Source organism: Leptodactylus fuscus, chromosome 2 (assembly GCF_031893055.1).
Source record: "Leptodactylus fuscus isolate aLepFus1 chromosome 2, aLepFus1.hap2, whole genome shotgun sequence".
Lineage (NCBI taxonomy): Eukaryota > Metazoa > Chordata > Amphibia > Anura > Leptodactylidae > Leptodactylus > Leptodactylus fuscus.
Genome location: NC_134266.1, coordinates 148,550,263 through 148,574,028, shown reverse-complemented (window position 1 = coordinate 148,574,028; position 23,766 = coordinate 148,550,263). Strand labels below are relative to the sequence as shown.

The window sequence follows — 23,766 nt, the reverse complement described above, 5'->3', positions numbered from 1 at the left end:
CCAATTTCTTCTTCAGTTCCTGCTGTCTCCGACAGACTGTCTACTTTGAAGCAAGTTCAAGAAAAATTGACAAACGCTCTGCATGAAGCCCAAGATCGCTATAAGAAGACTGCTGATAGACATCGCAAGTCTTTTCCTTCCTTTGGTATAGGAGATAGGGTATGGCTCTCTACAAGGAATTTGAAGCTCAAGGTACCTTCAGCCAAGCTAGGTCAGAAATTTATTGGACCATTTGAGATTGTGGCTCAAATTAATCCTGTAGCATTTCGTTTAAAACTCCCAGAATCTATGCGGATTCACCCTGTTTTTCATTCCTCTCTTCTCAAGCCTTTTGTGGAAAATCCATTCCCGGGATGTAACTTGCCTCCACCTGACCCAGTTATTATTGAGGGAGAAGAGGAATATCTAGTAGAGGCTATTTTGGATTCTCGTATTCATCGAAATCAGTTACAGTACTTGATAAAGTGGCAAGGGTATGGTCCTGAAGACAATTCATGGGAACCCGTAAACAACATCCATGCTCCACAACTGGTAAGAGAATTTCATCACCGCTATCCAGAAAAGCCAAGCCAAGTACCGTCCAGAGGACGCTCCTGGAGAAGGGGGAGTAATGTCACGAACTGAATTCACTGGGTCTTGAACCCATGACTTCCTGGCTATGTTCTGCGGCCTTAACCATTGCACTATTTTTAAACCTGTTTTGTTCTGTGCTTTACCTTGTCTGGTCTCTTCTGTTGGAGTAATTGGGTTATTAAGATCACCTGTTCTGTGGCCAATCACAGTTTAGCCCGTCCTATATAAACTCACAGCTCACTCCATCCTGTGCCTGATTATTCTGGCTGTCTGCTTCCTGTTGCCCTGAACCTCACCACTACCTTGCTGCTCTTGTGTACTGAACTTTGCTAACGCCTGACTACGATTGATCTGCTCCTCCCGTGTACCGAACCTTGCTAACGCCTGACTACGATTGATCTGCTCCTCCCGTGTACTGAACCTTGCTAACGCCTGACTACGATTGATCTGCTCCTCCTGTGTACCGAACCTTGCTAACGTCTGACCACGGTTTCTTCTACTTCTGAGGTACTTATCCTTCATTTATTACTATTTAAGTACTGTACCATTTGCCCCACCATTTGGACTCCAAATCTGATAACCAGAATCGTTACACATTCCTTTTGTAGCCATTCTTGGCTATTGATCAAAATAAAATGAGCAATGTGGGGCTTCAGCCTTAGAGTAAGTTCACACAGAGTTTTTTGATCAAAGTTTTGAGGCCGTATCTGCCTCAAAACCCTGACCAAAAAGATGGCTCCCATTGAAATCAATGGGAGCAACTCAGGTCTTTTTTCCAGGAGCCGTTTCTTCCATCTCCCGGAAAAAAGAAGTGAGATGTTCATCCTTCAGGCCGAGTCGCCTCGCGATTCAGTCTGAAGACACACCCTCCTCCCAACTAGGCCCATTCATTGGGCCTAATCCGGAGCAGAGTGCATGGCTGGATGTCGGTGCAGTGCAGCGGCTTTCAGTCGCAGCTACCCGGTTTTTGGATTGATACCTGAGGCGACCTCCACCTCATGTTCCAATCCAAAAAAAAAAACCTGTGTGATTTATGAAAACTGTCTAAAAAGCAAAACTGTCCTTGTTTTCATTTTGTATTAATTGGTTACTTTGTGCAATGTAGACAGTTTTCCTTTATAGACAGTTTAATAAATTTTACCCAGTATTAGTAAATCTGTCCCAATGTATTACTTTAGGGCACCATACACATTAGAGCAAAGAAGAATAAACCAGGCAATATCGTCATACTGGCCAAATATTTCATGGATATGGTGGACTCCGCACTCTGCTCTGACAGATGATCCGTTCCTTTTGTTCTCGGAGAACATAAACCACTTTGCAACAGCTTACTCTCCTCTCCTCATTTTACTACACAGACACAATTTGAAGTTTTAAACATAGACAATTTTTTACTAACAGTATAAACGATATTTCTTTACTGCCAAACAAAGGTACTTTACTGTCTCTTGGCAAGTTAGGCGTTGGCTTATACAATTCACAACTTTCTTAACCCCTTAAGGACCAGGCCATTTTTTGGTTTCGCATTTTCGTTTTTCCCTCCTCACATTTCAAGAGCCATAACTTTTTCATTTTTCAGTTCACAGAGTCACATGATGGCTTATTGTTTGCGGGACAAATTGTACTTTGTAATGGCATCATTCAATATGCTGTGCAATGTACTGGGAAGCTGGAAAAAAATTCAGAATGAGGTGCAATTGGAGAAAAAATGCATTTGCGCCATTTTCTTATGGGTTTAATTTTTACAGCGTTCACTGTTTGGTACAAATGACATGTTACCTGTGTTCTACGTGTCAGTACGAACGCGGTGATATCAAATTTATATAGTATTTGAAATGTTTTGATACTTTTAAAAAAATGATAAACTTTGCAAAATAGAAAAAAAATTTGTGTCATCATGTTCTAACACCTGTAACTTTTTCATATTTCCATGTATGGAGCTGGTTGTGGTGTCTTTTTATGCGGGACAAGATGACGTTTCTATTGATACCATTTGGGGAAAGATCTGATGGTTTGATCACTTTTTATTCAATTTTTTATAGGAGGCAAAGTGTTGAAAAAAACGCTTTTTGGCTGTTTTTATGTTTTTTGCCGCTACGCCGTTCGCAGTACGGGATAAATGTTTTAATATTCTAATAGTTCGGGCATTTTGGAGCGCGGGGATACCTAATATGTTTATGTTTAATGTTCTTTAATTACTTTTATAGATAATCTAGGGAAAGGGGGGTGATTTGAACTTTTTTTTTTTTTTTTTTTTTAATACTTTTAAAAACTTTTTTTTTTCTTCTGTTACATTTATGATCAGACCCCTTAGGTACCTTGAAACCTAGGGGGTCTGATCGCTCATACTATTCACTGCAATACTACAGTACTGCAGTGAATAGCAGAATCCCAGCACTTCTATTAGACGATGCCTCTGGCATCGTCTAATAGATCTCGGGCAGAGACATGCCTGGAAGCCTTCAATAGGCTTCCGGCTGTCATAGCAACCGATCACCGCCCTCATGTGACGTTCAGGAGGGCGGCGATCGGGGAAACATGGCGGCGCCCATGCCGCCTGCGCTGTTTACACGCTGCGGTCGCGTTTGACCGCAGTGTGTAAAGGGTTAACAGCAGCGATCGGCTCGGGCACCGACCGCTGCTGTTATTGGCAGGTCCTGGCTGTATTATACAGCCGGCATCTGCCGTGTATGGAGCGAGCTCAGCGTGTGAGCTCGCTCTATACATCCCCATGCGACCCATGACGTACAGTTACGTCAAGGGTCGCTAAGGGGTTAATGCTTTTCTAAAGTTATTAATAACATTAATAACACAAAAAATGCCCATTTATTTGATACTTTGTAGTGTATAGTGCTACCTCTTAGTTTCTTGTGCCCCCAGTAAATAAATAGTGCCCCCTGTTAACTAATCATGTCCCCAGTGCCTTATTCTCTTAATTATTAGTGCCCCAGTGCCCTACTTAGTTATGAGTGCCCCCATCCCCTCAGTGCCTCCCTTTTCGAAGTACTACCACGAGAGGAGCTGAGAGTTTGGGTACTTCAACCAAGGCAGGATGCTAGCCCAGTGTAAGAATAGTGGACCATGATGGTGCCCGAATGTGTAAATAGATTTCCAGGCTGTTCCTTTGGAAGGAGAAGTGGAATTGTAAAATAAGAGGGGATCTGCTGGTTTGTTTCCCATGAAAATTTTTGTCAGTACCAAACTTCTTTCACCTACAGGGAGACCTTAAAACGAACCATAGCTTGTACATTTCTGATTTTGTATCTATATATAAGGTAAGATGTATAGTCTTTAATATTCATTGTCCTCATTTTCACCATCAGTCATTTTAACTCCGTCCGTTAACTTATTTATATATAGATCTTCTGCGTGACCAGCATTAATTTTCTCCATGACAGAAATTAAATCAAATAAACTAATTTTCCTATCTTTTGAAACCAGTGGAAATATAGTCTAAGGAGCGACAATTACGCCTTTCAATCTGGTCTGATGGACAAGTGAGGATTTGTCATATGCCAGCAGAACTTTACATTTGTGTCTACTGTACAGTTTAGTAGAGGTGGCCTAGTACTATGGGATTGGATTTCAGGGTTTAGCCTAGTCCGCTTAGATCCAGTGAAGAGTAATGTTAAAACTTCAGCATACCAAGGCATTTTGAACAATTTTGAACAATTGTACTGTATGTTTTCATCTATATGGCAAAAGTTTGGTCAAGGCATTTTTATGTTTCAGCATGACTGTGCCTGGGTGCACAAAGTCATGTCCATAAAGACATGATTAAGTGAGTTTGGTGTGGTCCGCAAAGAGTGAGTTCTAACCACAACCCCATCACAAACCTTTGAGAAGAAACTAAACAGATTATGAGGCATATTTAAAGCTTCTTCCTCCTCAGCCTTCTGTCTGCTATTTGCTTGTACATACTGGGGCTTCTATATCTTGACTGTTTGTGAGGGTCTGCTTTATATTGACCAATGGCTTGTTACTGGAGATCCGTTTGTTTTCTGATTTTGGTTCCGATGTAACCTCTTGAACTGACTTTTGGCATGGGCGTTCACTTTCCTGATTCATCTCCCTGTTTTATACCTCACTTGTAAGTTTATTGTTGTTCCTGGTTTGACTTCAGATTGTGGAGCAATCTGAATTTTTCATACTAGATTCTATGGTGATAACTTGGGCTCCAAATTCTGCACAAGTGAATCTGCCTTTGCAGCTAATGCTAGTGAAGGTGTTTGGGTGCTTGGGATCTATCTTTCAGCCCAGGGTAATAGTTAAACACCTACTACTACTCTCTGTTGTCAGCCAGTTCCTGCAATTTACTCAAGAGACACTATCATAACAAAGATTTCCCAGAAGACAGGCAGTTTTTTTTTTGTTTTTGTTTTTTTGCAACACTGGGTAAGGTAGAGTGTTTATCGTGTAAAAATGATAAAAATAAAATTTGATAGAACTTTGCTATACCCGAATAAAATACAATTTCCATTTATTGCAGAACTTATAAAGGTTGTCCATCTTAATCTTAAAATCATACAGATATGCGGATTGCACAGCTTCAAAATAAAATTTGTAAAATTGTCTAATATATTTTCAGTATCAATTCGTTACGGTTTTCTAGATCCCTGCTTGCTGTCATTTATTCTGCTTAATCCCAGTGGGTAAAAATTAGTCCACGGTCATGTGATGAACACACAGGTGCACAGCTTGTTCTAGTCCATGCACAGTAATCAGACATCTGTCTGCTGTGCACCTGTGTGTCCATCACATGACCATTGATCAAATATCACATGACCATGGACTGCTTTTTATCCACTGGAAGTAATCAGCATGAATGACAGAAGCAGAGATCTAGAAAAGGAGGTATATTATACAAACAATAACAGTTGTCTCTCAATATTGGTCTGAAAGTGGACAACCCCTTTAACATCATTCATTGGCTGATAATACTGATGCTTACATTGTCCCATTTGAATGTTAGCTATCACATTCCTTAGTGATTAGTATAGAGCGTCTGCACTTATAAAGCTGCTTCTTATTACAGAATGGCTTTTCTTGGAGACCAGGAACTAAAAATCTTACCACCTTCTTTGGCTTTTATTTACATTCTGGCACGGTTGTTGTCTGTCTTTGCATAAATTTCCATGGATTACTTATGTTAAACCCCATATATTTTGTGTTGAATTACAGCCTGCTAAAAAGAATGTGAGAGCTATTTTCTTAAAAGATGATGTCATGTGAGACTGCTTGTGTTACTGATGTCTGCTGTTTGTTCAGTCACATATCTCCTCTCTGTACTTTCTCTTAGCATATCACAACATAGGATGTAAGCCATGTACATTATGTATCAGTTGGCAAGGTGACAATTACATCTTTAGGCCAAGGCCCCATGTGGCCATAAACGCTGTGTGTTTTACATTACATGCAAAGTGGATGGGATTCTGACTAATCCCATACATACATTGCAGAAAAAAATCTGCAGTAGATTATACCTATAGAAACTCTCCTGTTCTCCATACAGGGTTGTGAATAAAACGCTGCAGAAAAAAAGTGATGTTTCCACCATGTTTTTTTCTACAGCATTTTCTTGTGGTGTCTCACTATGTGGGGCTTTAGCCTTAGGCTGGGGCCCCACGGGCTAGAAATGTCGCGATTTGCTCACGAAGAAAACGCTACAAGAAAAATCGCGGTGTTTTACAGTAACTGCAAAGTGGATGGGATTCTTGCAAATCCCATGCCAACTTTGTGGTAAAACCGCAGCACCGGCGCAGTTTTGGAAATCGCAGCATATTAATTATACGTACGGAAATGCCGGCGGCTTCCCCGTAGATCTAATTGTAACAGAAAGTCCGCAGAGGAAAACTGCGTTCCTGCTTACGGTGGTTTCAAACAAAGCATTGTACTGAAAAAAGCCATGTTATTTAGCCATTGACTTATATTACTAAGTTGTCCTCTTATTTCACACTTTTAGCACAAGCGGCACATAATATCAGTACAACTCTGAATGCTGCAGAATTTTGAATGCAACTCTGCTCCATTTTACAGGCTGTATAAGAGGATTAGTACAAGAAAAATAATGTATGGAATGATATGTATAGGTATGCAAAGATACTCAACTTGTTATATACTGTAGATTGAACATATATTTTTAGGAATATGGACAATGTTTTCTGTTGACTCCGCCCATTCTCATTCATTTTTCATGTGCTCCCACACAGTATAATCCTCCTACAGTCACCCGTAAATTATATGCCTCCCCTCCATCTCTCCCCCAGTTTCATATACACCCTTCCTCTGCCCCCAGTTTCATGTCCCCCCTCCATCTCTGTCCCCAGTTTCATGCTGCTCTCCCCCTTTCAACTGCCCACAGTTTCATGTCCCCCCGTCTCTGCCCCATTGTCATGCCATTCCCCCCCCTCATCTGCCCCAGTGTCATGCCATTCTCCCCCCTTCATCTTCCTCAGTGTCATGCCATTCTGCCCCAGTGTCATGCCGTTCCCCCCCCTTTCATCTGCCCCAGTGTCATGCCGTTCCCCCCCCTTTCATCTGCCCCAGTGTCATGCCATTCCCCCCCTTCATCTGCCCCAGTGTCATGCCGTTCTCTCCCCACCCCCTTCATCTGCCCCAGTGTCATGCCGTTCTCTCCCCACCCCCTTCATCTGCCCCAGTGTCATGCCGTTCTCCCCCCCACCCCCTTCATCTGCCCCAGTGTCATGCCGTTCTCTCCCCCTTCACCTGCCCCAGTGTCATGCCATTCTCTCCCCACCCCCCTTCACCTGCCCCAGTGTCATGCCATTCTCTCCCCACCCCCCTTCATCTGCCCCAGTGTCATGCCATTCTCCCCCCCTTCATCTGCCCCAGTGTCATGCCATTCTCCCCCCCTTCATCTGCCCCAGTGTCATGCCATTCTCCCCCCCCCCCTTCATCTGCCCCAGTGTCATGCCATTCTCTCCCCACCCCCTTCATCTTCCACAGTGTCATGCCGTTCCCCCCCTCCCCTTCATTTGCCCCCCAGTTTCATGGGCCCCTTCATTATGTTCCATCTTAATGTTAAACACAAAACAAACACTTACACTTACCTCTTCCATCGCTCCCCCGACGCTCCTCTCTCTGCTCACTCCACTGACATAATTGTAGGCGCGATGTGATGACGTCATCGCGCCTACACACGCCGAAGCCAGGCAGCTGCGTTTAAAGCAGGAGCTGAGCTGTCACAGCTCCTGCTTTAATCGCGTATGTATTCTGCTCATCGGCGTCCGACAGACGCCGGTGAGCTGAAATCGGGACCGGCAAGTGCTGGGGCGGGCAAGTGCCGGGGGCCCCCAGAGGCTCTGTGGACCCCGGCACTTGCCCGACTATGCCCTGCGCTGACGCCGGCCCTGAATGACTGCTGCGGGTGCCAGGGGGCCGGCACACGGTGGCGGGCCAAAACCGGGCCCCCTCCATTTTTCAATTTTGCCGGGCCCCTGACGCCAGTACCAGTAATACTGGCCTATCGGCGGCCCTGAGTGTATCGATGGAATTTGTTTAATTTGCATTAAGATAGCCACTGGTGATTCCACTGTAGCTAACTGTAACAAACACATCCCATATGTCCCCAGCCTTAGGACAGTTTCAGATGAGCATACTTAGTCCGTGAAATGCAAAGTGTGTGTCAGTTGTAACTTCCTGACATTAACCTGCAATAAGCATGGGAAAAAGGCTAGTGCAAAACAGCATAAAACATATTAGGGTCCATTTGCACGGAGGAAAATGGGGAGGAATTTGGTGTGGAATTTCAACTCTGAAAAAAAAAGCCTCCCATTGACTTCAATGGGTTCTTTTTTCTGCTAAGAAAACGGAAGCAGCGGAGAATAACACAATACATTACTTTGAGTATTGTGTTATTCTCCGCTGCTTCCGTTTTCTTGTTAATTTTATGGAGAAACCTATACGGGATAAATAGGGGTATTGACAGGCTTATCTAATAAGTATCAGATTGTAAGACTCCTCCTGACGAAGGCTCTCTGCGCCGAAACGCGCGTCGGGCTTTGGGTAGTGGGTGCCCGTCCCTGGTGATCTGCTGATTACTTTCCCCATGGGTGAGTGTCTATACAAATCTTCTTGTACTTGCAACATGTCTTTCTTCTAACATATGGTGGTTACTAGACCTCTGAGGGCAATGTATACGCCGCTCTTTGTATACAGGAAGTAAGATAAATCTTAATAGGACCTGTAGTCTTTGATATTATAGTATCTATTGTTCATCCTTAAGGGTGAACATAAAAATACTGGGAGTCAGAATTTATATTTGTGTCCTATATAGTTGTTTATGATGGTAACACTCACCTATGTGAATTTCAATACATAATACGAGAGTGTGTATTTTGTACTTTATTATGGCTCATGAGGGAAATTAGCAGTATTCACAGGGACCACTATTTGCTGTGGCATCCATTATACCCATTTGTGTATGTGTACATTTGCTTTCTTTGCATCGTCCTATTTTGTGTATGTGTTAAATTATTATAATAAAGATTTTTTGAGATTTTTATTATTAGTGTGTTTATTATGTCATACTTACCCTTTTTTGTGGTTTGTGTTATCTAATAAGTACACTGTTTCTTACTATATTAATGAATTATTGTCATGGTGTTGTTTTCTTTTTCTGCTAGCATTGAAGTCAATGGGAGGCTTTTTTTATAGCGCTTAAATTCCACACCAAATTCCTCACCATTTTCCTCCATGTGAATAGAGCCTACAGCATCAGTAAAACAGTCTACTACTTAGCAGAGGCCCTCTTGGAATTTTTCACTAAGTTTGATTTCCTCCCTTATCTCTTCAGTCAACCTCTTGGATAGAATCTGTATCCAACCTTACATACAGAAGTCTATGGAGAGGGTAGGGGGAGTTTACTAATATGTAATTTATTGTTACGCTGTACAGAGTTAGAGAGTTATTTCACTAGATACAATAGAGTATGCTATCTTACTGTTAGGATTGTGCAGAGACTGCGGCCATGATATGGGCGTCGCTGTCTGTTCCTCTGCACAATCCAGGGTTGCAAGAGTTAACCTGCCTTGCAACAGCTGGGCGTGGTCAACTGGTTGATTGACATAGGAGTCGACCAATAGACGCTCGGATTGGGCAGCTGGGCTATTTGCTGGTGACCGCCCCTTGCCTATATAAGGGGGCTGGTCTGGACTCCCGGCGCTCTATGATCGCATTCCAAAGTGTGTGTGTGTGTGTGTGTGTGTGTGTGTGTGTGTATATATATATATGTACGAGCGTGTGTGTGTGTGTGTGTGTGTACGAGCGCTCCCCATTGAAATGAATGGGCTGCTTTTTACTCTACGAGCGCTCCCATTGAAGTGAATGGGACTGAGTCGAGCGCCGGGCTCCTTCACACGGCGAGCCGTACACGTGAGCGCTTCCCATTCACTTCAATGGGAGCGCTCGTAGAGTAAAAAAGAACCCATTCATTTCAATGGGGAGCGCTCGTATGCCGGCTCCCATTGAAATGAATGGGATCTGCTTTATACGCGCTAATTCTGACCGTGTTTTAACATTTAGAATCAGGCAGCGTATCCGTAGTGTGAAGGGGCCCTAACTTTGACATCAGGCATTGGGCTGTACAGTTCCTGAGAAAACTGTGACAGCTAGCGAGTATCTTGACTATAATGGGGTATGTGAGTTTTCCACGCGGTGTCTGCACGGAACATGCAGAGAGAGAAGTACTTCATGAACTACTTTACTCTCCGTGTGACTTGTGTGGACACCGCGCAAAAGACAGGTACCCCATTATAGTCTATGGGGTCTGTGTGCTTTCATAAACTCACCGCTTGTCAATGCATTCAGGATATTTCTGCCTCTAGAAAGCTTGGATAAAATAAATTGATAATCTAGGGATCCAGCATTTGCTGCTGCATAATATTCCTTTGTACACAAACAATTTGGTGGTACCATTCCACATGGATTCCATCGGATTCCTGGAATTGTAACAACTGGATCTATAGACCCTGGGGATAAGTTGGATCTGAATACGCGGGTTACTTGCTGCCAACATAAGTGAACTGGGATCATTAATTGTAGCAATGGCTGTAATTCAACCTCCAGCATCTGGCTCTGGATGGAAGTTCAGGACGCCAGCACTGTGTTTTCATGCACTGCATCCAAAATAATCAGTCCTGATTGTCAACATGCCATTTCATTGTGAAGTATTAGAGGCGAGCAATACCAACACTCTACATAGGAACGTTCCTTTTTCCATGTAAAACTTATTACAGCCTAAATTCATTAAAAATTGGAAGTGATTTTTGTCTCATTACTATACATATAGCTATAGTTCTATATAGTTTGCTCTACATGCAGCAGAGTGTGTTAGAAAGATTCATTGGCAACCCATTATATCTATCACTAAGCATGCAGATCTGAAATATAAAACAGCTTGTGTCCTGGGGTGAACCCGTTTCCTGTAATGGTGCTCACTTAACGCTATTATAGCTGCATCACATCTGATGCATTATGTCAGTTTAATCCTTCTTGCTAACGTATTGTCCACAATTTAAAGGGGTTGTCCAGTATTTATGCTATCCCATGATAAAAAGTTATGTTATAAGGCCATAATAATCATTCAAGCCTCATGCACAAATACTGTCAACATTGTCTACCAGGTAGATTTGTGCCCTGTAAGTTTTATTCACAGAATGTGAATATTTGTTTTTGGGTTTTTTTTTTGTAAAAATCTTACCTACAATACCGCTAATTTACATGGCAGAAGATTAGATAATTACTCCACATCATGTGTGTCCACAGTGTTAGGGCCCTTACACATGAATGATTTATCAGTATATGTGTTATCCATGAAATTACAGCACACAGTCTCATTATAGTCAATGGGGGTTTTCACACATCTGTTGTTTTTCACAGATAAAGAGAAACGAAGAAAAAAAAACATGGAATGCAGTATTTTTTTTTCTCATTTCTCTACTCATCTCAGCCATTCATTTCTAGAAGACTGTGAAATAAAACAGGCTGCACACAGATATCATCCATGTGCTGCCCGTTTTTCTTGCATACATTGCTACAGATGTAGAGTGATATGTCTGGATTACTCCCCCCTTGCTGTGACTGCAGGACATGCCTGGCAATTTATATGAATAGTTGCACACTGCGGGATTTTATGTCCACAAAAAAATCCCCCAGACGTGACGGAGTTGGTGTAAACGGACAATAACGGACAACACATAAAATTCCACTGAAATGAATAGGATTTTTAACAGATTTATGATGGTTCTGTTAGTGTCCGTTGTTAACATTGTGTAATGGATTCTAGAAATGAACACTGCTAACGGTAGTTTGAACGCCCCCCTAAGGGTCAGTTCACAAGTTTTTGCAGGCGGATTTTGATGCGGAATCCGTCTCCCATTCATTTAAATGGGAGTCACTAGCAGTTTTTTCTTCTATTGTTTTTTTCAGCTAGCAGAAAAAAAAGTGACATGAAATATCTTCAGTGGGATTCTGCCTGAAAAACCCATTTTGCAAAAACCGCTAGCATTTTTTTTAAAGAAAAGTTTCCAGGTTCACACAATGTGCTGGAGCAAAAAAAAAAAAACGTAACAAAAACCGTGTCAAAATACTGTTTCCTATTTCTTGAAGCAGATTTTTTTCTGCCTGCAGAAAACTCTGTGTGAACTAGCCCTAAGAAAGAAGCTTGTAGATCAGGTCAGTTTTTAGAAGTAAGCATTGGTAATCCTTATAAGCAGAATATTTTATAAGCATTCAATACATACAGTTAAGTTTCTACATATGTTTTTCATTAGACAGTGTATCCAGATGACATATAGATCTTTCTGTCATAGTCTAGGTTTAACTGGGGACATATTGGGCAGAACATAGATTTTGTCTGTTACGTTACACATCGTTTAGATCTTACATAAAATTCTACTTTCCCACATCAGAAGCCTGGGATTTTCAGAATTCTGTTCACTTTGCTAAGTCATGATTTGGAACCATTGCCAGGGGGAGTTATCCTCACAAATTTAAGGTCAGGTCTGATATCCCTATACACACCATTAATGCAAATGAATTAAGGTGTTATACGTTCATACACATACTGCCACAATTCTATCAAATTGAACCACCTCTCCTGCAAGCAGCATAACTGCCATCGATCCTAAACAGGGGAGGAATTCAAATGTTTGACAACAGGTTCTGTGGGGTGGTGAGGAGGTGGTGGTACACAAAGCTTGGTGCGCAAATATTTTTGCAAGTGGGAGGGAGCAGTTGGGAACCCCTGCAGATCAGCTGTTTCAAGACAGCAAGACTACTGTTAATGATAACATGCTAAGTGTGACTCCTTTCACCCTGCTGCAGTACTTAAACCTACCACTACACATTATAGGCACTATACATATTGTAGTAAACAGTGCAGCACCTGGAATGTTAAAGGGATTCTACCATTAAAACCTCTTTTTTTGTAGATAAGACGTCGGAATAGCCTTTAGAAAGGCTATTCGTCTCTTACCTTTAGATGTGATCTCCGCCGCGCCGTTCCTTAGAAATACTGGTTTTTACCGGTATGTAAATTAGTTCTCTGGCAGCGATGGCGGCGTCTCCACTGCTGCTCAAGAACACGATCCTGCGACGTCCCTATCTTCGGCTGGATCCTCCCCTTCTCTGTTGTCTTCCTCCTGCCTCTCCTCCGACGCCTGCGCAGTTGGCTCTGCCAGTGAGACACTAGTAGAGCCGACTGCGCATGCCGGTCGGCGGCCATTTTTGGGAGGCCGCTCTTGTAGTTCAATGCACCATTCATTCCTATTTAAGGCAATTTCAGGTTTATAGCAACAATTCCCTGTGAGGTGCCCCCGATGTTGATTGTAAGGCAATTTTGGCAGGATTCTTGATATGTAGTATAGTAATAGAAATTAATTCTAGAGTTGCTAATTTTAGTGGGTTCGTGAGACAAATACAAGTGATAAGTGCCCAGCAGACAAAAGTTTTATGGCTCTGCATTAAAAAAGGTTTGTTTGTTTTTTTGTTTTTTTAAAACCATTTATACAGTGGACAAGTGTGCCACTAATTATAAATTAAAGCAGCCATGTGCAACCCCTTTAAAATCCATTTACAGCCAGCACCTGTCTTCTCCTAGTGGTGACCACAAACAGCCAGAATGTTATATACCAAGTCAGAAAACCAGTGCTCCCCTATAGGGTATATATAAGATAATCCTTTAATAGTCCCACATTGGGGAAATTTCAGTATGTTACAGCAGCATAGTAATACAGATACAGGATAATACACAGTAATATATGTGGCTGTTTACGTGAAAAGGGCCCAGATCGTCGATACTAATTATAGAGAAAATAGTCCAAAACATATTTGGGTAAAAAAATCACAATTTTGTTTTATGCAAAAATTTTATTTAAAAATATGTCAAGTTTACAAATTTGTTGAGACTTTTAAGAATTTGTACACTTTTGGTGCGGATTTCGTTAGAATTAAAGTGACATATAAAAGGGCCCAGATCGTCGGCGCTACTTTCCAACCCGGTTTTGTCGCCTTTTATTGGCTTATTGTTACTTAATGGTTACATTGTAATACAATATTAAGTATGCATTATTATTGTAGCTAAGATCTCAAGCTTTCATTTGATATATAACATGCCATAACTTGTAATAGTTTGATTTGTAATGATTTAAAGTCGTCGTTACTTTTTGAAGTGAAATTTCTCGAAATTGACTTTCTTGTGGTATGTTGTGTTTTTCACTTTTTTTCTCGTAATTGTGCTTTCAATAAAATTTTTTTTGCTGTTTCGGACAATGTTATACCATAACCGTTACAATGATACCAAGAACTCCATATCGACAGTGTGGGCCCTTTTCACATAAACAGCCACATATTACAGACGTAGACACACACATGCTGAGAAGAGAAGATATACTAGGAGTCCATAGCAGCTAAGGAACAGAAGAAGAAAGAAGGAAGACTTTATAGTCATAATCAGTAGTTTTCTGTGCGGAGTGATCTTCGCTTGGTTTGATGTAGATTATACAGCCTGATCGCGGTTGGAAGGAAGGACTTGCGATAGCGCTCCTTCTCACACTTGGGGTGAAGCAGACGGTCACTTACAGTGCTGCTAAGTGTCATCAAGGTCCCATACATGGGGTGGGATTTGTTCACCCGCATGGAGGTCACCACAGACAGTATCCTTCTGTCACCCACCACCTGTGCTGGGTCCAGGGGGCTCCCCAGGACAGAGCTGGCCCTTCTGATCAGACTGTCAAGTCTATTTCTATCCCTGGTTGATATACTGCTCCCCCAGCAGGCCACCCCAAAAAAGATGGCAGAAGCAACCACAGAGTTGAAAAAGGCCCTAAGAAGTGGCCCCTGGACTCCGAAGGCCCTCAGCCTCCTGAGCAGGTAGAGTCTGCTGTGGCCCTTTCTGTGCAGCGCCTCCAGGTGATCAGCCCAGTCTAGTTTAATATTCAGGAGCACACCTAGTGGCGTAACTACTGCCATAGCAGCGGAGGCAGTTGCCACAGGGCCCAGGACATTAGGGGCCCGGTGACAGCTGCTACCGCTGCTATCATTATACTCGGAGGTCTTTTCGGACCCCCGAGTATAATGATTGGCGGACCGGGAGAGGTAAGAAAAATAAAAAACATGTTACTTACCTCTCCACGATCCTGCCAGGCCTCCTTCCTGACGTCTTTGACGTCACATGAACCCGGCCTGCGTCCCAGGTCATGTGACGTCCGACATCATTGAACATGGACAGCAGCGGAAAAGGCAGCGGAGAAGACCGCGTTTGAGCCGGGGGACAGGTAAGTAACAGTAGTTTTTTATGTTTTTATTCCCCCCGGATCTCCGATTATTATACTCTGGGGTCTGAAAAGACCCCAGAGTATAATTGTTTATGGGTGTCCACAGTAGGACATCATACTGTGTGCAGGGGCCACTATGGGGGATAATACTGTGTGCAGGGGCCACTATGGGGGATCATACTGTGTGCAGGGGCCACTATGGGGGATCATACTGTGTGCAGGGGCCACTATGGGGGATCATACTGTGTGCAGGAGCCACTATGGGGGATCATACTGTGTGCAGGAGCCACTATGGGGCATAATAGAACACGCAGAAATGCATAGGAGGGGGTCGGTCAAGGTCTTCGTCGTCGGTCGGGGGGGGCATGTCAAAAGTTCGCCCCGCCATTCTTAGTTACGCCACTGAGCACACCCAGATACTTATAATTCCTGACTATCTCAATGCATGTCCCTTGGATCTCCACTGGGGTCGGAGCACTTCTCCACTTACTAAAGTCCACCACCATCTCCTTGGTCTTCCCAGCATTAATCCAGAGGTGATTCTGCTGGCACCATTCAACAAAGTCCCAGTTTAAGTCTCTGTATTCCCGATCGTCACCATCAGTAATAAGGCCGACTATAGCAGAGTCATCGGAGTACTTCTGTAAGTAACAGCTGGATGAAATTAATCAACCTGGTTACATTGTCTTATTCCTATTGGGTGGGAGGTTCATCACAGAGAAATGATTTCTATGGTGAGTAGTGTATCTTAAATTATTGTGTGGATATACTCATTCCCCATACAGCTGAGACTAAAATATCCAAGGAATCAAAGAATTAATAATGAATCCATATAGCACACCACGTTTGGCAGTAACATCAAGAACCATTCCCATACTACCATACAAAACTATAGAGTGAGCAGCTGTCACTGAGCACAAACATCTGGATAACCAGACTGTACTTTATTTAGTCATAAACAATTCACATATAATAATATTCATTGGACTAAGCCAACTGAACCTGGCCTACATCCCAAGTGTCTGACTGCAGACACAGACTGATATATGTAATACAAGGAGGAGTTACAAGTGCAAATAAATGGGATCAATCTCGCTACAATATATCTGTAAAAAGAAATTACATGGAATTAAACCAAAAATGTGAAAGCTGTGATCCTCGTACAAGTGAGATCTGCCTATGAAAAGTAGAAACATATTTTACCCTGCTACATGGCCACCAGATTGCCTCAAAATGAACTGTATTGCATTGTGTGCAACGTAATCAAAATCTTGTGGGGAAAAGTCCAAAGTAAATACAAATGGAATGTGCAAGATTAGAAAAAACAGATGCTTTCTGCTAGAAACAGCGCCACATCTGTTCACAGGTTGCATGTGGTATATCAGCTTAGGACTGGTTCACATCTGCACCCGGGGTCTCCGTTCTGCAGGTTTCTGTTTCCTGCTCGAAACTGGACAGGAGACGGAAACCTGCAGGCATTTGTCAAACCCATTCATTTGAATGGGTTTGAAAAGTGTCCGGCCGTGAGTGCCGGTGAGCATTTTATGCTCTCCGCGGCGAAACAGGATTTTTTTAACCGGACACAAAGTCGGACATGCAGGACTTTGTGTACGGTTTAAAAACGGTTTCGCTGTGGAGAGCATAAAATGCTCACCGGCGCTCACGACCAGACTCTGTCTGACTGGTTTCTGAAACCTCAGAACAGAGACCCGAACGCTGGTGTGAACCCAGCGTCAACCGTATTCACTTCAATGGAGCTGCAATGCCAGATACTACCCATTGATATCTGTCAGCAGACATATTCCTGTAATTCTGAACAGCAAGTTAACAGGTGATTACATATAACCCACACCTGGAGACGCTGAGAGGAATCACACGCAAATTACATCCACTACTGCAAAAACACAACCGTCTAAAATCCATATTCCAGACCCCCCTCTCCTGTGCTATAGACAGCCACCAAACCTCAGGAATATGGTTGTGAGCAGCTCACTGTCACCTCCAACTAACACAGGAACATTTCCATGCGGACAGAAAAGGTGCAAAACCTTCCCTCACATACTGACCACTGACAGGATAGAGATACCAAACTCTAACAGGGAATATAAAATCCCAGGTACATTCACCTGTAACACACCTAATGTAGTGTATTTGATCATGTGCACCAAATGTTCCACTGAAAATCTGTTGGAGAGACCGGCCAGAAACTCAGAATGAGAATCAATTCACATCGCCATACAATTAAACAATAGAGAATGGATCGTCCCGTGCCAAAACATTTCTGCCAGGAAGATCATAATATCACCAGTGACATGAAAATTTAGATTTTAAGAGGGAATTTTAAATCAAGAAAACAGCGACTGATTTATGAGTACAAGTGCATGACCCTATTCAAGACTCTGGATAGTGAAATGAACCTTTCACATGAGTTCATGTCTTTCTATACAAATCACTGAACTAAGTTAGCCATAAAGATAAAGAATCTGGGAACTGGGAATTGATTATTTGTTTTTATATGTATATAGTAATAAGCCTCTTCCCCCCCCCCCTCCCTCCCTCCTGTAATCCTATCCTTGTGTCCAGTTATACATAAATATGCAGCCTGCAGAAAGTGTTTTTAGATATATCTGAAGAAGAAGCCAGAGGAAGCTTCGAAATGTCATATTCTGTCATCATTATGAGTTAGCCATTAAAAAAAAGTATCACCTACTGAAGACTTGCAAGTTTTTTTTGGTTTTTTTTTATACATCAATTTATAGACAATCATCTTGGCTCATACATGAATTTGACTTGCAGCTATTTAGCATGTGATTCGTTTTGCTGATTCCTGTCATGTAACGGTTACTGTTCTGCTTCTAAAAATCTAGATTTAAATTATTTTGTAAATTCACATTTGACTTTGAAACATTGCCTGAATCATTCTTGGCATGATCTCGATCAGATTCTAGCATGTCTCAACCGAAATCAGATCCCAGGTCTCTTTTACACGTTCCCAAAGTTGGTGCATACTAGTTTATTCACTTGGGTATTTCTCTACAACTCTACCCACAAGTGTTCAATTGGGTTGAGGTCTGGGGACTGGGGACCCAGCACCTCTACTTCATAGTCATTGAACCATTTCTTTGTTCATTTTGAAGTATGCTTTGGGTGGTTGTCCTGCTGGAACACTGTCATCATTTTCATATCCATAGTATTCGAGTGTATGAAGTAACTTATCTTGTAGGATACTCACATATAGCTCAGCATTGAGACCACTATCGATCACAGCCAAAGGTATCTTGACCAGGAAACAACCCCATGATATCAGGCTACCAGACAGTTCCTTTAATTTCTTGATCCATTAGCCCCTTTTTCCCTTGTTTCTTCCAGACGCATTTGCATCTATCAGAGCCCAGTCTATTGACTTTCGTCTCATTGCTCCAAATCACCCATTTCCAATCTAAGGCTGGTCTTACACGACTGTAATGAATGTACGGTCCGCAAGTTGCTGATCAGCAACACTAGTTGCTGATCGGCAACATAGGCTCCGCAGATGTCAGTGTCCGGCCGCACTCGCCCATAGAGTTCTATGGGCGAGTCCGTGCAGTGCCGCAATTCACGGCCCTTACGGACATGTCCTATAAATTGCGGACCACAATATCCGGTGGTGTAAGAGGCCACATTGAATATAATGTGTCCGCAATTGAAAACCCTCAATTGCGGACCATTTGCGGACTTGCATTACGGTCGTGTAAAACCAGCCTTATACCGTCCACTTTTCATATTCTTCTATCATGGCACTCACATGACGCAGTTTGACAATTTTTCTATTTTTTTTTTGGGGGGGGGGGAAATCTTCTTCATGGTTGATCCTCAATTTGAACCAGTGACCTTTCCCTTGGGAATCAACCCAATAACACAATGTGCTATTAAGGAATGTGAGAATAGGATGTAAATTGTAGTATAAAAGAAGAAAACAAAAAAGCAAAACGGTAACAATGCAGTTACATGACAAGAATCTGCATAAGTAATCATATGCTAAATAATTCAATAGTCAAATTTATGTATGAGATAGTCATGATAAAGGTCTATAAAATGATGATAGTCTCTCATTCGAAGCTGTAGTGGATGGTGAGATATGAAGTCTGAAAGTCAAAAGTTCCACCTCAGTCTATTCACAGAATCAACTTACTGTGCTATTTTAATATTATTCCTGAAATATGTGGGAATATGAGTGCATGCAACCAAAAAAAAAAAAAAAATTGTCGAAAGGAGTAAATTACAATATATAAAAAAGACATCATACTAACACAGCATTTATTTAGAAGAAAAAGAACTAATACAAAAAAGTAGTTTGGTTTGCTTACGAATCAGCTAATAAGTAATAAAACTAAAATTGTTAAATATGTTAATTAAAACATAAAACAAGATGCACTTTTTAACGAAATGCAATTGCTTAGATTTCACTGGACATGTGACAATAAAATAAATAAATACTGGCTACAAAATGTAGTAAAAGAAAACTATTATTATTCTTGAGGAATGCCATCTTCTTCCATTGCAGTTTGTTCTTGTGCCTCAGCTTCTGGGTCCCCAGGAAGAGTATTAGTGATGGTCTCAATGAGCTGCTCAATCTGCTCCTCTGTCAGCCTTTCTTCACTTTCTTCCACCATCTATTTCAAAACAATAGGCAGAAGGTAAAGGGGTTACACAGAGAAAATAGAGCTGATAATCTTTACTACTAATCTATCTAGGTCCTTTGGTAGCCCCATTTGGGGAGTGGCACCTGGGTTTGTTCCTCAGCGTATCCTGCTGATTCGACTCGGTTTCACTCTACGAACCCACAGAAGGAGTACATCAGATATGGTGGCGTCAGAAAGCCGCAGAGATAAGGCACAGAGACTTCCAGGACCTAGCTGTGCTCTGCAAATGTAATTATCTGGGCTCTAGGGAACCTGCTTATGTATTAGTAAGAAAGCTGGCCCAATGCATGGAATGCACAGACAGGCTTTATTTTTTCCATGCATAACCTCTTCCATAGAACTTATTATTAAAACTTAGAGACAAATTTCAGAAAACAAGTAAAGTTCCGTGACAATTCCTGTGGGAACGGCAAAGGCAATCATTATGGTTGACAACTAGAGATGAGCGAACACTAAAATGTTCGAGGTTCGAAATTCGATTCGAACAGCCGCTCAATGTTCGTGTGTTCGAACGGGTTTCGAACCCCATTATAGTCTATGGGGAACAGATACTCGTTAAGGGGGAAACCCAAATCCGTGTCTGGAGGGTCACCAAGTCCACTATGACACCCCAGGAAATGATGCCAACACCTCTGGAATGACACTGGGACAGCAGGGGAAGCATGTCTGGGGGCATCTAACACACCAAAGACCCTCTATTACCCCAACATCACAGCCTAACAACTACACACTTTCCACATTCAAAAAAACCTCTATCAAAGTGGGAAAATACCTGGAAACCTTCTTTACTCCCCAAATGGATGGACACAAACCCCAATTTAAGCTCAACAAACAGTAACAACCACCCCTTTAAATCACGTTCCCCATGACAACCACAAATGGAATAGGCAATGGGAATTCCAAAAGCCCTCACCCTTAACTGTCATTTTGAGTGTGTGTGTGTGTGTGTGTGTGTGTGTGTGTGTGTGTGTGTGTGTGTGTGTGTGTGTGTGTGTGAGATGTGGTAAGACCTTCCAAAATTCACTTTTCTAGCCCTTAACATGAGCCCTTCCAAACAAAGTTACAGGACCTTAAGCTGAGCTACCAGCAGAGATTGAGGCCCTTGGCATGAGTAGAGCCTTGCACCAGCAGTGTTTTTGGCACTTAGGGTGAGTTGAGCCTTGTACCAGCGTGTGTCCCTTAACATCAGGCGGGCCCTAAGTTCTGCGCTTTGCACAAAAGTTCCACATTAACTAGGCTGAATGGTACAAAGATTAGTAGGCCCGAGAACCAGGAACAGGTCTTGCAATGGCTGTCGGATAACGCTTAAAGCACATTGTCCACCAGCCAGTCAGCCTCTACCTCCTCTTACCCAACAGTCTTGTCCTCCTTCCACCCAAAATTCCCAATCTTCCCAGAACAATAACCCCAACTGTCCCTGCTCCCCAGAGCTGTTCTCCCTTCCTTTGACTGTACCGCAACCTGCCCCTCCATTTCGCGATTCCACGGACCTAACAGACGAGTATCTGTGTCCAGATGCTCAAACACTAGAGTCTCCTCCATTCCATCTCCGGTCGATTTGGTGGCGGATGACCAGCAACCCACCCTCATCGACGACGATGAGACGCAGTTGCTGTCAGGGCAGCCAGTTGACATGCGCATTGTGCAGGAGGAGGAGGCGAGACAGGAGTTGGAAGAGGAGGTGGTGGACGACGAGGACACCGACCCCACCTGGACAAGGTGCATGTCAAGCTGGGAAAGTAGTGTAGATGTTGAGGCAGGTGCAGCACCAAAAAGGGTAGCTAGAGGCAGAGACATGTCCAGAGGCAGAGGTCAGCTGCTTTGCCGAAGCCAGGCCAGACCCGGAATGTCCGAAGATGTTCCCTTTTGTACCCAGCCCAGAAAAACTCCCCCATCGAGGGCACGTTTCTTGAAGGTGTAGAGTTTTTTCAAGGAATGCGCCGAGGACAGATATAGTGTCGTCTACACAATTTGCCTCTCGAAATCAAGTAGGGGCCCTGAGAAGAGCAACCTGTCCACCACTTCAATGCACCGTCATTTGGAATCCAAGCAATGGAATCAGTGGCAGGCAGCAACGGCAGGACAAACGTCGCCCGTCGTTCATGCCACTGCCTCTGCTCACAGTGCTGGCGATGCACTCCAGAGGACGAGCCAGGACATCACTTCATCTGCCTCCGCCACTTTGTTGACTTCTCCCTCATCCTCCCCTGTCTCTGTCTTATCTCCTTCTCCTGCACCATCAAAGGCACCATCAGGCGCTTCTTCATAACAACCCACCATCTCTCAGACATTGGAGCGCCGGCAGAAATACACCGCTAACCACCCACCCACGCAAGCCTAGAACGCCAACATCGCTAAACTGCTGGCCCAGGAGAGGTTGGCGTTCCGGCTTGTTGAAACTCCCGCCTTCCCGGACCTGATGGCAACTGTGGCACCTCACTATGCCGTCCCTAGCCGTCACAACTTCTCCCGGTGTGGCGTCCCCGCCTTGCACCAGCACGTGTCACTCAACATCAGGTGGGCCCTTAGTTCCGCGCTTTGCTGCAAGGTCCACTTGACCACCGACACTTGGACAAGCGCCTGTGGTCAGGGATGCTGCTTATCTTTAAGGACAGGCAGGGTGAATGTGGTGGAGTCTGGTCCCGGGGTGCAAACTGAGGTACCCTATCTCCTCTCCCAGGCCAAAATTCATGGCAGGAGTAGACTGAAACCCTACGACGCTGCAACCTCCACCCCAGCTACTAGCGGCAAACGCTAAAACACTGGTGTGGGGAGACGTCAGCAGGCGGTGCTGAAGCTCATCAGCTTGGGGGACAGACAGCACAGTGCCTCCGAGGTCAGGGATGCCATCCTGGCTGAGATGGCATTTTTTTTTCCCTGCTACACCTGGGGCCTGGCATTTTTACGCCTGTGATAATGGCTGGAACCTGGTAGCGGCTCTGGAGCTTGCCAGCCTCCAACACGTTCCATGTTTGGCCCACGTCTAACCTAGTGGTGCAAAGTTTTTTGAAAACATACCCAAATGTACCGAAGCTACTGTTGAAAATGCGGCGCTTGTGCGCCCACTTTTGCAAGTGCACAGGAGTCGCTGCTAGCCTAAAAACACTCTAGCAAGGCCTACATCTGTCCACACACAGGCTGTTGTCCGTCATTCACACACTCTGAAACCCTACAATACCATATCTTGAGCAGGGTGTGTGAGCTGCACAGACCTTTGATGGAGTTCCAACTACAAAACCCAAGGGTTCCTCAAAGTCAGCTCCCAAAGTTTCTGCACCATGAGTTTCCAGGGGTGGCAGAGTTATGGCTAGGGGCAGAGGCATGGATAGGGATGATGTCTAGGGGCAAAAGCAGTGTGGATGTGGAGGCAAGCTAAGCAGGAAAAACTGGGGGTACAAGCTAAGGCATGGACTGGGGTGATGTCTAGGGGCAAAAGCAGTGTGGATGTGGAGGCAAGCTAAGCAGGAAAAACTGGGGGTACAAGCTAAGGCATGGACTGGGGTGATGTCTAGGGGCAAAAGCAGTGTGGATGTGGAGGCAAGCTAAGCAGGAAAAACTGGGGGTACAAGCTAAGGCATGGACTGGGGTGATGTCTAGGGGCAAAAGCAGTGTGGATGTGGAGGCAAGCTAAGCAGGAAAAACTGGGGGTACAAGCTAAGGCATGGACTGGGGTGATGTCTAGGGGCAAAAGCAGTGTGGATGTGGAGGCAAGCTAA

The 23,766-nt window shown here is 43.5% G+C and overlaps 1 protein-coding gene across 1 annotated transcript in view; it reads right to left on the bottom strand.

The window, feature by feature from the left end:
* Positions 1 to 19,765: 19,765 nt before the first annotated feature.
* Positions 19,766 to 23,766, bottom strand: part of CRCP (CGRP receptor component) — a 30,205-nt gene continuing 26,204 nt past the window's right edge. Inside the window, exon 6 of the mRNA XM_075264944.1 lies at positions 19,766 to 20,020. Coding sequence (XP_075121045.1) covers positions 19,877 to 20,020 — 144 coding nt within the window. The 3' untranslated portion in view covers positions 19,766 to 19,876. The remainder of the gene's footprint in view (positions 20,021 to 23,766) is intronic.